General features: G+C 59.4%; 2 protein-coding genes across 5 annotated transcripts; both read left to right on the top strand.

Moving 5' to 3' along the window:
• Window positions 1-346: 346 nt before the first annotated feature.
• On the top strand, window positions 347-3522 carry PSMB8 (proteasome 20S subunit beta 8). 3 transcript variants are annotated; one of them, XM_081094664.1, is made up of 6 exons: window positions 347-740; window positions 1462-1609; window positions 1765-1876; window positions 2258-2387; window positions 2770-2974; window positions 3210-3522. In XM_081094664.1, the coding sequence occupies exons 1-6, from the start codon at window positions 510-512 to the stop codon at window positions 3296-3298; spliced, it is 915 nt and encodes a 304-aa protein (XP_080950790.1). In that variant the 5' UTR covers window positions 347-509; the 3' UTR covers window positions 3299-3522. The 3 variants fall into 3 exon arrangements, with proteins under 3 accessions (XP_080950790.1, XP_080950791.1, XP_080950792.1); XM_081094665.1 differs by lacking the exon at window positions 347-740 and adding an exon at window positions 775-1087; XM_081094666.1 differs by lacking the exon at window positions 347-740 and adding an exon at window positions 781-918.
• A 1367-nt stretch (window positions 3523-4889) lies between these two features.
• TAP2 (transporter 2, ATP binding cassette subfamily B member) lies at window positions 4890-14232 on the top strand. Of its 2 annotated transcripts, XM_081095005.1 has the most exons (13): window positions 4891-4988; window positions 5304-5411; window positions 5691-5803; window positions 5886-6000; window positions 8296-8426; window positions 8809-9014; window positions 10796-10993; window positions 11082-11210; window positions 12286-12474; window positions 12623-12796; window positions 12921-13080; window positions 13349-13485; window positions 13776-14232. In XM_081095005.1, the coding sequence occupies exons 2-13, from the start codon at window positions 5311-5313 to the stop codon at window positions 14004-14006; spliced, it is 1884 nt and encodes a 627-aa protein (XP_080951131.1). In that variant the 5' UTR covers window positions 4891-4988; window positions 5304-5310; the 3' UTR covers window positions 14007-14232. The 2 variants fall into 2 exon arrangements, with proteins under 2 accessions (XP_080951130.1, XP_080951131.1); XM_081095004.1 differs by having other exon boundaries at window positions 4890-4988; window positions 5304-5803.
• The last annotated feature ends 400 nt before the right edge of the window (window positions 14233-14632 follow it).

Raw genomic sequence — 14632 nt, 5'->3', positions numbered from 1 at the left:
GGGCTGGGGGACCGTTGAACCGGGAGAGGCCCCAGTTAGGACCACGTGGGCAGGTTCAGAGGCTGCTCCCTCTCCTGGGTGCCCCTCCCCCACGCGCTGCGAGTATATTCTGTGGCCCCCAGACCCGTCCTCAAGACTCAGAGCCCCCGCTACTCCGGTACCTCCGCACTTTTATAAAACGATGCGCACATGAACATCCCTACCCGCCGACGTGACCCCGCTCCGGCCTCTTGCGGACTCCGGGTTTCTCCTGGAGGCTGCGCCTTACAGGAGGCGACTCCCACCCGCTCCGGAAATGTCCGGGAGGGTGCCCGCGCCCGCGGGGTCTCCCCCTCATCCCATCGCCAAGGGGCTTTCGAAGTTTCTCCATCTCGTCCTTCCTTTCTTCCGGCCGCCTGCCCCCCTGCTCCCACCGTCCCTGCAGGGGAGCGGAGGAGCCTGGCCCCCGCACACACCTGGCCCCCGCGCTCCTGTCTCCTTCGCGGAAAGGGCAGGGGGATGTGGAAGACATGCTGGTTCCCTCCCCTTCGGGCTGCGGGCTTTCGCTTTCACTTCCTCGTGCGCGAGCGGCAGATCTCCGGGTGCTGGCCGTCATGGCGCTGCTGGAGGTGTGCGGAGCCCCCCGAGCGCGGCCCGACGACTGGGCTTTCCCCCTCTCGGGAGGCCGGTCCGGCTCGGACCCGGGACACTACAGTTTCTCCACGCGATCTCCGGAGCTCGCCCTCCCGCGGGGAATGCAGGTTCGGGGGGGGGGGGGGGGAGAGCCCGGGAGGCGGAGCGGGGCGCGGAGGAAGCGGGGGTCCTCCCGGAGCCGGCGCAAGGCGGGGAAACGCGGAGGGGGCCACCCTGCAGCCGCGGGGAGCCAGTTTGGCCGGAGGCAGGGAAGAGGCCACGTGGCACCGCGGCGACGGCCTGAGGGTTAGGAGTGCGGATGGGAGGGAGCGCTGGAAGTGGGGAGGGGCCCCTCGGAAGGCCGGGGCGCGCTCCTGCGGGCTCCCATCACACAGCGCACGAAGCCTGTCTCACGCGCCCGACGGCACCGGCCCTCCGGGGGTCTGTGCGCACCGGGCGGTTAGCCGACCACTGGGTGTGTCTTGGATCAAAGTCCCGTAGACTAGATTTGGGGCCTCCCTGTAAAATGGGGGTACCAGCAATAAACGTGTTTTGTGAGGGTTAAGTGACCCAATAATGAAAAATCATTAAGGTCATCCTTAAGAGCTTTAGCTGTGGCCACATTTATTTTCTTGCTTTTCTGTTGTGCAGAAAGATGGAAAGGGCTGGTGCGGGCGCCTCCTCCCCCCCTTCCCCCGCCATTTCCTTGTAGAGACGGCTGTGGACGATTCAGTTTACTGTGGTCGGGGAGTCTCTGTAGCTCCTCGCTAGGATGCCCTCCAGCCCTCCCCGGAGGGAGCCGCCTGCAGGAGTTTTCATTGCCCTTTCCCGCCCTTTCTCCCTGGCCAGCCCACGGAGTTCCTCCAGGCCCTGCGCGGGGATGGAGAGAGCAGCGTTCAGATCGAGATGGCCCACGGCACCACCACCCTGGCCTTCAAGTTCCAGCACGGAGTGATCGTGGCCGTGGATTCTCGGGCCTCGGCTGGGAGTTACATCGGTGAGTGGCCCGTCCCGGAGGCCAGCTCCCGGGCCCTGCGCCCCCTTCCCAGCAAGGCCCGGCCTCTGCACCCAGTGGAGGCTGGTATTGACTTAGGACACACAGGGAGAGCTGTGGGGTCATCCCTCGTCTCTCAAAACCCCGTCTTCTTCCAGCCACCTTAAGGGTGAACAAGGTGATTGAGATCAACCCGTACCTGCTTGGCACCATGTCCGGCTGTGCGGCGGACTGTCAGTACTGGGAGCGGCTGCTGGCCAAGGAGTGCAGGTAGGGGCCTCTCTCTGCCTCCATTCTGGACCCTGGGCCCGCAGATCACTGCTCCGCACCCTCCCGCTGCTGACATGGCATCCTAGTGCCGATGCTTTCACAAATCTCACTTTGTGTTCCTGTCAATCAGCCAGATAATTTGTCAGTTTTTTTTTTTTAGCACTGACACCATCAATCCTGGTGGGATAGTATCATCACTAGTATTTGTAAAATGTGGCTTAGATACTTTAAATTTCAAATCTCTCCCTGATCCGTAGGTCCCACAAAACCTTTCTCTTCAAACGCTTACCTCTTCAATCACTGCCTGCCCAGCAGGTGGGCTGCTGGAGAGCTGGCCTCCTGCCCTCTAAGCTCTCTCCCCCCACGCCCTGTCCTCTCCAGACTGTACTACCTGCGGAATGGGGAGCGCATCTCAGTGTCAGCAGCCTCCAAACTGCTCTCCAACATGATGTGCCAGTACCGGGGCATGGGCCTCTCCATGGGCAGCATGATCTGCGGCTGGGACAAGAAGGTGGGTGCGCTCGTCCTCCCTGTCCCCCCACTGGTGACGAGAGATCGCTCCTCCGTTGTACCTCCCACTGCCTCTCCTACAAGATACGTGGCACCTAGAGTCCTCGGTTACAGGCCTGTCGCTGCGTATCCACGGCCATCTCTGGGTCCAGATGGGACCATTGGTTCATAAGCCTTTTGATAGAAGAGCTGATGTCAAGTCCCCCCCCCCCCCCAACCCCCGCCCCAAGTTCTATGCTTGTTACTTAAGTGCTGTCCTGGCTCAAACACCCCTGTGGTAAATTCTTATTCTTTTGTCCACTTTCTATGGGTCACATTTGAAACTGCGTGTGACCAACAACTCCCTCTCCATTTCCAACCCGGAACTTTCTCGCATCCATTAGGGTCCTGGGCTCTACTATGTGGATGAGAATGGGACTCGGCTCTCAGGAAGCATGTTCTCCACGGGCAGTGGGAACTCCTATGCCTACGGGGTCATGGACAGTGGCTACCGGCCCGATCTCAGCCTGGAAGAGGCCTATGACCTGGGCCGCAGGGCTATTGTTCACGCCACCCACCGAGACAGCTATTCTGGAGGCGTTGTCAACAGTAAGCGACCAGTGCTCCCAGCCCTGGGCCGGGACGGGGGGTGGACACTGGGTGAGGGGGTGAGGGGGAGGCGGTTTTCAGAGCCAGGGCACTGAACCAGGGGTTTTCGGAAGAGGGGCCCTGGAATACAGTGGCAAGGGCGGTGGTGTGTGCTGTTGTCACGGTCTGCAACGTAACCATTAACGGGACTTGCCGGAGCGGAGGGGGATCCGTGTTCTTTCCCGTTCGCCCACAGTGTACCACATGAAGGAAGACGGCTGGGTGAAAGTGGAAAGTACAGACGTCAGCGACCTGATGCACCAGTACCGGGAGGCCAAGCAGTGACCGAGGCGGCTGGCAGGCCTCCTCTCGGAAAGCCTGGGGCCTGAGGCAGCTTACCCTCCAGGAGAAGGAGGGCCTAACCCGAGCCCAGGAGGGGGAGCTGGCGGCGGGGTGGGCCAGACTGTCCTTTGTGTGTTCTCTGTTTCAAGGACCAACCCCTCCACCCCCCCCCCCCCAGCCATCTGGGTGCCTCACTAAGTACAATAAAGGAAACGGTTGTAACGCCTCTGTGCCGTGGCTGAGTGGGCTTGGGTTGTGAGGGTGGGGGCAGGGACAGGAGAGAAAGAAAAGCTTTTCCTTAGAAGACAGACTCAAACCCCCTAAGGAAATGGGGCCTCACCAAATATTTCCCCTGGGGTTGCTGCCACCGGCACCTCTCCAGGTCCCAGGACCTGATCATCGTTATCTATGGACACGCATTTGCAGTTTAATTCAGGGTAGGGCGCTAGAACAACCGTTTCTGAACTGACAGCGTTGGATGACAAAGCTCCCACCTTGAAGGTGTGTGGTGATTGGGAACGCGGCACCACCGACCTGAAGCAGCACTTGGGAGATGCTGGGCTTGAATGTAGAGATGGACATTAGGGGCGCAGTGTCATGACGTGTCACGCTCCATCGCAGAATGACAGGACCAGGATTGAAGGGGAAGAGATAAGGAGGACGCCCTCAAGTGGGGGCTATGAGGAAAAGTCAGGGGGTTAGACAAACGAGACAGACATACTGCCATTTCCCGGGTCACGCTGGAGCCGCAGGGAGGAACATGGCCGGCCACCTCCCAAAGGAGAGTTGTTAAAGGAACAGCTTGAAAATAGGGTGAAGTTGAGCACGAAGCTTTTTCATTAGGGAAAGATCCTTAAAATCCCGAGTGGACAGGGGTGGGGAAATTGTAGCAACCCCCCACTTTACGTTTCTCCCCTCCCCCAGTGTTTCCAATTTGAAGTGACTCACTGGTAGCCAGATCAACAAGGTTTCAAAAGGGTCATTAGGAATCCCAGCCATCACCTCTAGGACAGCTTGTGTTTGGGAGGTAGTTTCAACCCGAGGAGTCATTTCTGGAATCAGCCAATGCCCATGCATAGGCTCTGAGTCAGGCCGGACCTGCAGGGCCCCGGCCACTGGGTTCTCAGTGCCAAACGAAACCAAGAAACCAAGTCCATTCCTCAGGGGCTGGAGCTGAGTGGCTGCTGCCTTCTGTTTGGGAGCCCCTGGACTTGGCTGTTTTTACCCCAAGACCCTAAAACTGGAGCTTGGGTGAGGGAAGTGGGCACTTCTCAAAACCGGCTCAGAGCTTGAGGTAGCAAGACCTGGAGGCAAGACAATCCGGTGGCTCTCCAAGTACAAAGCATCCCAGCCCTTGAAACAGTTTTTTTGTTTTTACTTAGTGACAATTTTTAAAAACTGAACTGTTTTCTGTTAGAGTAACAGTCATTAAGGGCGAGAGTCGCCTGGGACAGCAGGTGCGGCCAGGAGGGGGCCCTGGCGCGGCGTCTGCGGTGTCGCGCGCCCCCCGGTGGCCGTGCGGCGCAGTGCCAGGGCCGGGCCAGGAAGCGAAAGCGAAAGCGGCGGGGACATCCTGGGGGCTGGGGCTGGGGGTGGGGAGGGCGGACCGAAAGGAAGCCAGGCAGAGGTGCGGGAGCGGTTTCCGAGCTCAGCCTTCAGCATCTCACCGGGAGACCTCCGGAGCTGCAGGCCGGTGAGTCCGTGCGGGGGCACCCGCAGCGCTACCAGGGACGCCGCCCAGCCTGCCGGTCCCCTGCGCCCCTGCTTCCTGCCCCCTGGACCCGAGGGTGCAGGGGCAGGGCAGGGGTCGCGGGACTTTTAAGGATGAAGGCCTGGCCAGGCTCCCAGCGCCCTGGCAGCCTGCTGCCTTCTGTCGGGGGAGGGATGCCCCGACACGGGCGCGCGCACCCAGGAGCTTTTGGGGTCGGTCGGCGGGGTGGTGTGGGGTGGGGAGGGGAGGAACAGGGTGGGGACTCCAGCTCCCTAATTCTCTCCCTCCGTCGCGCAGGCACACCATGGGGCTCCCCGACCTGAGGCCCTGGGCCGCCCTGCTGCTGGCGGACTGGGCTGTGCTCCGGCTGCTCCAGGGCACCCTGGACGCTCTGCTCCCCGGGGGGCTTCCGGGCCTGTGGCTGGAGGGCACCCTGCGGCTTGGAGGGCTGTGGTGTCTGCTGAAGCTGGGGGGGCTGCTGGCACCGGCCGGGACACTGCTGCCCGCGCTCTGCCTGGCGCCCCCTCTGTTCCTCTCCCTGAGGGCGCTGAGCCCAGGGGCCTTGAGCGCGCCCCCAGCCAGCGTGGCCGCAGCCCCGTGGAGCTGGCTGCTGGCGGGGTACGGGGCTGCGGCGCTCAGCTGGGCGGTGTGGGCCGTGCTCAGCCCGCCCGGAGCCCCCGAGAGGGAGCAGGGCCAGGGGCAGAGCCAAGCCCTGATGTGGCGGCTGCTGAAGCTCTCCAGGCCGGACCTGCCCTTCCTCGCCGCCGCCTTCTTCTTCCTCGTGGTGGCCGTGCTGGGTGAGCCAGGGAGGCTCTGGGGGTTGGCGGTGGGAAAGGCCCTGGCCCCTGCGCGGTCCTGACTCACCCTGCCTGGTTCCAGGGGAGATGTTAATCCCGTATTACTCTGGCCGTGTGATCGACATCCTGGGAGGCGATTTTGACCCCGAAGCCTTCGCCAGCGCCATCTTTTTCATGTGTCTTTTCTCCTTTGGGAGGTAGGTGATGGCCGACGGTCCATGTGCTAGGCCCCAACAGGGCCCCTCGCAGTCCTAACTGGCACTCAAACTGAAGCATGCGTGCGCCCTCTTACCCGCCATTCTATTCCATGCGTCCGTTCATTCCCGCATCCCGCCATTCTTGCCACCATCTTCAAAGTTTGTATTACACCATCACAGCACAAAGACAGCGAATGTGGGACACAGTGCAGTGTCTCAGTGGCCCCTCAACATTTTCATCTCATGAAATTCTCTTTGTCTTCTCCCTCCACCTCAAGTTTGTTTCCCAAGTGACCTCTTGTCAGGGCGGGCGTTTCTCCCTGACCCTCCCCCACTCGCCTCTGAAGATCTTACCCTGCCCCTTGTCACTCCTCTTTCCAGCACCTTTTCTGTTTCCCACTTCATGGCTTTCCCCTCTCTTTTTGTTTTTATTTTTATTTTTTTAATATTTTTTTTATTGATTTTTCACAGAGAGGAAGGGAGAGGGATAGAAAGTCAGAAACATCGATGAGAGAGAAACATCGATCAGCTGCCTCCCGCACATCTCCCACCGGGGATGAGCCCGCAACCCAGGCACATGCCCCCGACCGGAATCAAACCCGGGACCCCTCAGTCCGCAGGCCGACGCTCTATCCACTGAGCCAAACCGGTTTCGGCTCCCCTCTCTTTTTAGACATACCCAGGAGTCTGCTGTCAGCCACCTACCTACCTACCTACCTCCCTACCTACCTACCCACCTACCTAGGGCGGGGCTGGGATGGGTAGGATGAGGTGGGCGAGGCACCGAGGGCACACAAGTGAAGGAGCTGCTCACTCTGCTCACCCTAGTACCTGGTAGCCCAGAAACCACTTCTTCATATGTCTTCATTCCATTCTTGCTTCTTTTTGCTGAAACCGATTTCTTAAAAGTGGTGTTTTTTTTTTTTTTAAAAATCGAACTTAAAAAAAATCGGTCATCAATTCTCTTTGCTTCTGTAGCACTTGGCATTAACAATCTCTCATTATTGATCTCTTTCTCGAATTAGCTTTTATGAACTCTCTTTCCCTTCCAGGCCACTCTGGAGACGTCCCTCCTCTGGACCCTTAAGCATGAACTTTCCTCCTCACTCAGGCCTTTGATCTTTAAGAACATTTTCCCCACTGAGCTGACTCAGTGCATCTCTGTAGGTGTCTCCAAGATCCGCGTTTCCGTGTCCAGCTCCAGCCGTGTAATCCAGTTGCCCCCTCGACCTTTGGCGTGGATAGCCCACTCTCATCTCACACTCCGCATACCCGGGGCTCCAGATACCTCTCCCTCCCCCCGGGTCTTGTTCCCCTGCCTGAAAGCATCAGTCCCCTGGGCTCCAGCATCAGCGCCAGGGATGCCTTCCTCGTGTTCAGAACTAGCCATGTCGTTTTCTGCTTTCACAGTGTTTCTCTTGTGGCTCTTTTTTCTCTGTTCTCACTGCGATCAAAGTCCAAGCCCTCATCATTTTGTGACTGACTGTATCCCAACAGCCTCCCAAACCTGGTACTAGATTTGTATGAGAAACCCATATTTTGCAAAATACCTGCTTCCATGCTTTCACATTTCCCCTTCACATTTTATTGTAAACTAGAGGCCTGGTGCACGAAATTAATGCACGGTAGGGTCCCTAGGTCTGGCCAGTGATCAGTGCTGATCAGAGCCTTCCGGATGCTGGCCAGGGCCTTCCTTCGTTCTGTGCCGCCCCCTGGTGGTCAGCGCACGTCATAGTGAGCAGTCAAACTCCTGGTGGGTGGAACTCCTGAGGGGACAATTTGCATATTAGCCTTTTATCATATAGGATATCTGGTTGGTCTAAGAGGAGTTGTCTAACTCCAGGGCCCCTAGAGTGGGGAACAACAAGGTAGGGCTCAGGGGCTTGGGAGGGCGGTTCCCACAGAGAAGTACCCAGGGCGAGGAGGAAGGACTTGGGGTGGGGAGAAAGGAGGCTGAGACCGAGGGGAAACCTGGAGGGATAGCTGGGGGAGGCCAGGCAGCCACAGCCGATCTCTACTTACAATATCTTCTCACTTCTATTGTATTCTTCCCTTGCGTCTGGCATAAATACTGGTGAATTTGTACGAGTTAGGATTTTGTTCTGAGTATTGCTCACCAGGCCTTTTTTTTCCTTGTCCTCTGCTTATTTCTGCCCCCCTTGCCACTGTCCTTGTCTGGTTCATTTCTCTTCTGCCTGTCCCGGTATACTTCCCCCAACTTTGCATTTCTTTTCATTCTGTGCTTTCTCCTTTGTTTCCCTCACTCATTCCCTCCCTCCTTCTCGGTCCCCGCAGCTCGCTGTCCGCAGGCTGCCGAGGAGGCTGCTTCCTCTTCACCATGTCCAGGATCAACTTGCGGATCCGGGAGCAGCTCTTCTCCTCCCTTCTGCACCAGGACCTGAGTTTCTTCCAGGAGACTAAGACAGGTGAGGCCTGGCGTCCAGGAGACTAAGGCAGCTGGGGCCTGGCGTCCAGGAGACTAAGGCAGCTGGGGCCTGGCGTCCAGGAGACTAAGGCAGCTGGGGCCTGGCGTCCAGGAGACTAAGGCAGCTGGGGCCTGGCGTCCAGGAGACTAAGGCAGCGGGGGCCTGGCGTCCAGGAGACTAAGGCAGCTGGGGCCTGGCGTCCAGGAGACTAAGGCAGCTGGGGCCTGGCGTCCAGGTGTGGGCTTCCCCTCCACCGCACACAGCCTGTCCCCTGGCCTGCACATGGAGGTGCTCAGAGGAGCGGCTGTGTCAGCGGGGAGGGTCAGGGGCAGTTGCTGGATCTCCATTGCACAGGGCTTCCTCACCTGCTCTGTCCTCCCAGGGGAGCTGAACTCTCGGCTGAACTCGGACACCAAACTAATGAGTTCCTGGCTTCCTCTTAATGCCAACGTGCTCCTGCGGAGCCTGGTGAAAGTGGTGGGACTGTACAGCTTCATGCTCAACCTGTCGCCTCGACTCACCCTCCTGTCTCTGTTCGAGGTGCCTCTCACCATAGCGGCTGAAAAGGTGTACAATGGCCGCCATCAGGTATGCGTGGCAGTTAGGGAAGAACCAGTCCTAGAGGTCTCTTCTCAGCCATCAGGGCAGCAGTTCTGGCAGCTCCATAAGTTCCATGACCCCTGGGACTGTATGCGTATGCAGGGAGGGGGTGGGAGAGGTGGAGGAGAGAGCGAAGGATGGAAGGAAGGCACATTTTTCTGAGGAGAGGGTAATTTTCATCAGAGTCTTAGAGGAGTGTGCACATACCTTCCCCACAAAAGATTAAAACTGCCACCTGAGAGGGTTTAGGCAGCGCTTCCCCCTTATAATCAGCAGGGGTGTAGAGCAGGTAGAATGTGCGGTCATGTTAGCCCCATCTCCTCTCTTTTACAAAAACTGTGGTAAATATGCATAACATAAAAATTACCATTGTACACTATTTTAAATGCCATTTCAGTGGCATTAAACACATTCACACTGTTGTACCACCGTTTCCAGAAAGGCGACCTGGTCCCAAGCGGGTCTGCCTAGGACTGGCCAGGAGTGTGTGGGTTCTTGACTTTGTGCAGGAAAATTTTACAACATGAGTCCAGGTGACTATGAGGGAATGTTTATTATAGCTGCGGGCGTAAAACAAGGAAGGGCCTAGAAGAAGCTACAGGAGAGCCCAGGCTGGGCTGCCCTAGCTCTCTGGGGAGTCAGGGAAAAGGGGCCTTGGGGGCAGGTTCAGGGGATTGGCCTGGGACGAGCTGCCGCTGCCCAATGCTGCCCTGGTTGCAAGCCTTGTGGGGTCCTTTAGGGTTCAGGAGGTGCACACCTGTGGGGGGAAGAAGAGAGGAAAGGGTATGGCAGGGCTGCTCCCAGAGGGAGAGCCCACACTGGGTCCTTTGTCTTGAGGCTTTATCTTCTCACAGGCAGGAATCTTAGGGGAGGTCTTGGGGTTTGGGGGGCGGTTCAGCAGAATACTCATCAGTTTTCTAGGTGGGCTCCTTCAGGGCCATGGTCTCCACCGATGGGTCAGTGCCAGGGCAGGGGGCCGTCAGTCATCGCAGCTGGTCCTGGCTTTGCCCACCTGGCTTTGCTGCCTTTGTGAGCCTGGAGCTGAAATACAGCTGAGGCCTAGATGCTGTCTCTAGGGAGGGGACCTTCTGCATCTGCTGTAAATTGCTCTGCAGCGTGTCCAGCTCTCTGCCTCAGTTTCCCGATTCCACTTGACCTGGCTCATGGCCTGTCTCACAACCATCAGCACTGCACCCTGCAGAGCTCTTTTCAAACGGAAACTCCAGCCCATTAAACAATAAATCCCCATCCCTCCCTCCCCCTGGCTCCTGGCAACCACCATTGTACTTCCTGTCTATGGATTTGATTACTAAGGTATCCTATAAATGGGTTCATACAGTGTTTGTCTTTTCGTGACTGGCTTACTTAATGTAGCATGACGTCCTCAGGGTTCATCCATATGGTAGCATGTGTCAGAATTTTTCTCCTTTAAACCACTGAGCCACACCCCTGGTTGGTCTCCGGTCCATATTAAGTTACATCTCCACCTTCTGTAAAGTAGCTGTGGCTCCTTGGGAAATGACCCCCACTCTCTTGTCGAGACACAGGGGGTGCGAGTGAGTTCCAATGAAGGGAAAAATAGTGTGTGTCCCCCTCACTCACCAGCAGGAGGGTGCCTGCTCCCTTGTTCCCTCCCTCCTCGCGCGTTTCCTCCGGGAAATGTAGGGAGAGGGAAAGAGGTCAGCTTGTGTTCCTGGGCAGACTGGCAGCCTGGGGGCTGGGATGCTGCCACAGCGCGCGAACCCCCGCCTCTCCTCCCGCGTTTCCAGGCGGTGCTTCTGGAGATCCAGGACGCGGTGGCGCAGGCGGGGCAGGTGGTGCGGGAGGCAGTTGGAGGGCTGAAGACCGTGCGCAGTTTTGGGGCTGAGGAGCACGAGGCCTGTCGCTACGAGGAGGCCCTGGAACGGTGCCGGAAGCTGTGGTGGCAACGAGACCTGGAAAGGGCCCTCTATCTGCTCTTCCGGAGGGTGAGCCGGCGGAGCGGCCTGGGGGCAGGGCTGGGACTGGAGGGAAGGGAGACGTCTGTCTCAGCCCCGCCTTCCTTCTCCCTCCCAGATGCTGCACTTGGCCATGCAGGTGCTGATGCTGAGCTGCGGGCTGCAGCAGATCCTGGCCGGGGACCTCACGCGGGGCGGGCTGCTCTCCTTTCTGCTCTTCCAGGAGGACTTGGGCCACCACGTGCAGGTGCGTCGGCAGCCGCGCATGCTCTCCCCGTCCCTCTGTTTTTCTCTCTGGCCTCTGGGCCTTGGGATTTATTGGTTCTCCTTAAAAACACAAGACAAAACTAAAGCCCAGCTCATTGTGTTATGAGGAATTTAAAACATACCCTCCCCTCCCCCAGGACAGACTATAATGAACCGCATGCACCCATCACCCACTTTAACAGGGATCAGGTCATGCTCACCTTGTTTCACCTGCACTCTCCCCTCCTCCCCACCCATAGTATTTTGAAGAAAATCCCAGATATAATTTCATATGTAAATATTTCAATTGTATTTCTAAAATATAAAGTTTAAAAATATAGCCCGACTGACATAGCTTGGTTATATATGTAACCACAAAGCCATTATCACACCTGAAAAATTAATGATGATTCCTGAAATTCACCAAATACAGTCAGTGCTGCCTGGGCTTGCCTCATACATGTAATGTGTGCGTGCATTGCATCCCCTCTCTCGGATGGAGCTGTGGTGGCATCAGCCACGGGCTCTGACATTGCCATCCCGTCCCCTGCCCGCTGGACACACTCCCCTCCACTGCTTGTTGGACTAGAAAAGGCAGAAGGAGCATTTAGCTCTTTCCCTGGATTTACCAGGTTTCAAAAATAGTTCGTCACTTCATCTTGGGCTTTATTTTGTACATTCCCTAGACATTTGTTGAACATTTTGTGTGTGGAGAACTATGGGAGGCGCACGGTGGGCACAGTGCCCCCTAAGGACGTCCCTGTCTCCTGGGCAGGTCCCTGTGCACCAGCACAGCCCGCAGCGGGACTAGGAGCGGCCCCGCGGGACGGGGAGGGGGGAGGGCGGGAGGGCGGGGGGCGGGGGATGCGGCCCGCGGTGCAGAGCAGCTGGATCAGGGGGCAGTGGTGCTGCTTGTAGACCAGCCACCAGCCGGAGCGCACCTTTAAAGGAGGTCGCTTTTCTGGACGAGGGGAGTGTGTGTGTGGGAGGGGCGGGGGGCGGGGTGGACATGGCAGAGCGGCGGGCGCAGCCGGAGGCCGGTTTCTGGGGGGCTGACCCTCCCTCCTGTCTCCCAGACCCTGGTGTACGTGTGCGGGGATATGCTGAGCAACGTGGGCGCCGCCGAGAAGGTTTTCCGCTACCTGGACCGACGGCCGAACCTGCCTCCGCCGGGGACCCTGGAGCCGCCCACGCTGCGCGGCCTGGTGGAGTTCCGGGACGTCTGCTTCGCGTACCCCCACCGCCCGGACCAGCCGGTGCTCAAGGTGCGCGGGCGGGAGGGACGGCGCCCTGCCCGGTGCCAGGCGTGACCAGGCCTCAGACTGGATCCGCCGCCGAGGGCCGGCCTCGCTCCGATGGCAAGAAGGGCCCGCGGGGAGGGAGGCGCGGCGCCTTAGTCTCCCGCTCTTCCAGGGGCTGACGTTCACGCTGCGCCCGGGCCAGATGACGGCGCTGGTGGGGCCCAACGGCTCTGGGAAGACCACCGTGGCCGCCCTGCTGCAGAACCTGTACCAGCCCACGGCGGGGACGCTGCTGCTGGACGGGGAGCCCCTCGCCCAGTACGAGCACCGCTACCTGCACAGGCAGGTGTGTGGGAGGAAGCGCAGGAGCCGGAGGGGGGCAAGTGCAGCGGCACGGGGTCATGGGGACACTGGGGGGGGGGGGGCGCGAGGACCCCGGAGGCGCCACGTCCCCCGCTCCCTCCGCGCAGGTGGCTGTGGTCGGGCAGGAGCCGGTGCTGTTCTCGGGCTCCGTGAGGGACAACATCGCCTACGGGCTGCCGCGCTGCAGCGACGAGGAGGTGATGGCGGCTGCCCGGGCGGCCCAGGCGGACGAGTTCATAAAGGAAATGGCGCACGGACTACATACAGGTACCTCCGCCCGGAGAAGCGGGAGCTTACCTTTGGGTGAGGGCGGTGCCCCTGTAACCCCACGGTCTCTGCTCCCTCGCCCTCCCCTGGGCCCCCACTGCCCCTCCCAGCACCAGGCGCTCCGGGGCAGCCCAGCGGGTGCCACCCCACCCCGCCCTTACCCAGGGCTCCTCGCCTGCCAGGGAAACACCAGCTGTGCCCCGTCCCTGCTTGTGGGAGGGGGTCGTGGCCACTTGTAGGTGAAGACGGGTGTTTCGTGGCCTCTCAGACGTAGGGGAGAAGGGGAGCCTGCTGGCCGTGGGGCAGAAACAGCGCCTGGCCATTGCCCGGGCCCTCGTGCGGGACCCTCGCGTGCTCATCCTGGACGAGGCCACCAGCGCCCTGGACGTGCAGTGCGAACAGGCGGTGAGTGCGGGGCGGCGGGCCTGGCGGGGCAGGGCCCCCCGTGGACGGAGCACCTGTGTCTTCTTGTGTGTGTGCGTGTGGGGGGGTGGGGGGAGTGGAGAAGCTGGGGGGAGGAGAGGATGGGGCATGTGGTGTTGGGGGCAGCCCCCCCTGCGGCCTGTGGCTGAGAAGGGCAATGCAGCCCTTTGTGGGCCCCTTTCCTGCCTCCTGGGTTTCTCGCAGTCTGTACCCTAAACCGGAGGGGCGGGCCGGGGGTGTGGCGCCCTCCTGAGGCTGTGTGACCCCTGCAGCTGCAGGACTGGCGCTGCCGCAGGGACCGCACGGTGCTGGTGATCGCTCACAGGCTGCAGACGGTGCAGCGCGCCGACCAGGTGCTGGTGCTGCGGCAGGGGCAGCTGCTGGAGCGCGAGCAGCTCCGGGCCGGCCAGGACCTCTACTCCCGCCTGGCGCAGCAGCTGGAGGGCCTGGAGGGCGTGGAGGGCGTGGAGGGCGTGGAGGGCGTGGAGGGCGTGGAGGGCTGAGGCCCGGCACTGGCCCCCATGGCCGCCTTCAGACAAGCAGCGCGCTCTGAGCCTTCTGGGCTGCGCCTCCCGGCAGCCCCGGTGGCTCGTGATGCAGGTTTGGACCACGCGTGCCTTTGCTTGCGGAGGGGGCTGCTGTCTGTGCCCAGCGACCTTATTTCCGCGAAGAGCAGCGCAGTGCCTGGTGCTGAGCGTGTACCGTGCAGAATAAATGTATTTTAAAATACTTTCCTTGTGCTACAAGCAGCACACACTCACATGGAGAAGTAGTCTGACCTCCGTTTCCCTTCCCAGGGGTGACCACAGCTACTTTTTTGCCGGCTATCCTGCTGGTCTTTTATCTGCTCTTTGAGAGCTACAGTAGCCAGACGAACACAGATTTTCACCAGGTTGCCCCTCTGTATCCTTCCGCATTCCCACCAGCGTCTGATATTTTGGGAGCCAGGGTAGGGAGGGGCAGAGCTCAGTTCCATAATTAACGATGTTAATAAAACATTGACGGTAACTGCTGTTTATAGCGTTTAGTGTGAACAGGGACTGTGCTAGGTGCCGTTCATGTGTTATCATTCTGAGTCCTTATTCTCGATCCTATGAGGTTGGCTATTATTATCCCCATTTTATGGATG

This window comes from Myotis nattereri (genome assembly GCF_964212035.1).
Source record: "Myotis nattereri genome assembly, chromosome: 6".
In the NCBI taxonomy this organism is placed as follows: domain Eukaryota; kingdom Metazoa; phylum Chordata; class Mammalia; order Chiroptera; family Vespertilionidae; genus Myotis; species Myotis nattereri.
The sequence above is the reverse complement of the archived record's forward strand: the minus strand, read 5'-3'. Positions and strand labels throughout refer to the sequence as shown.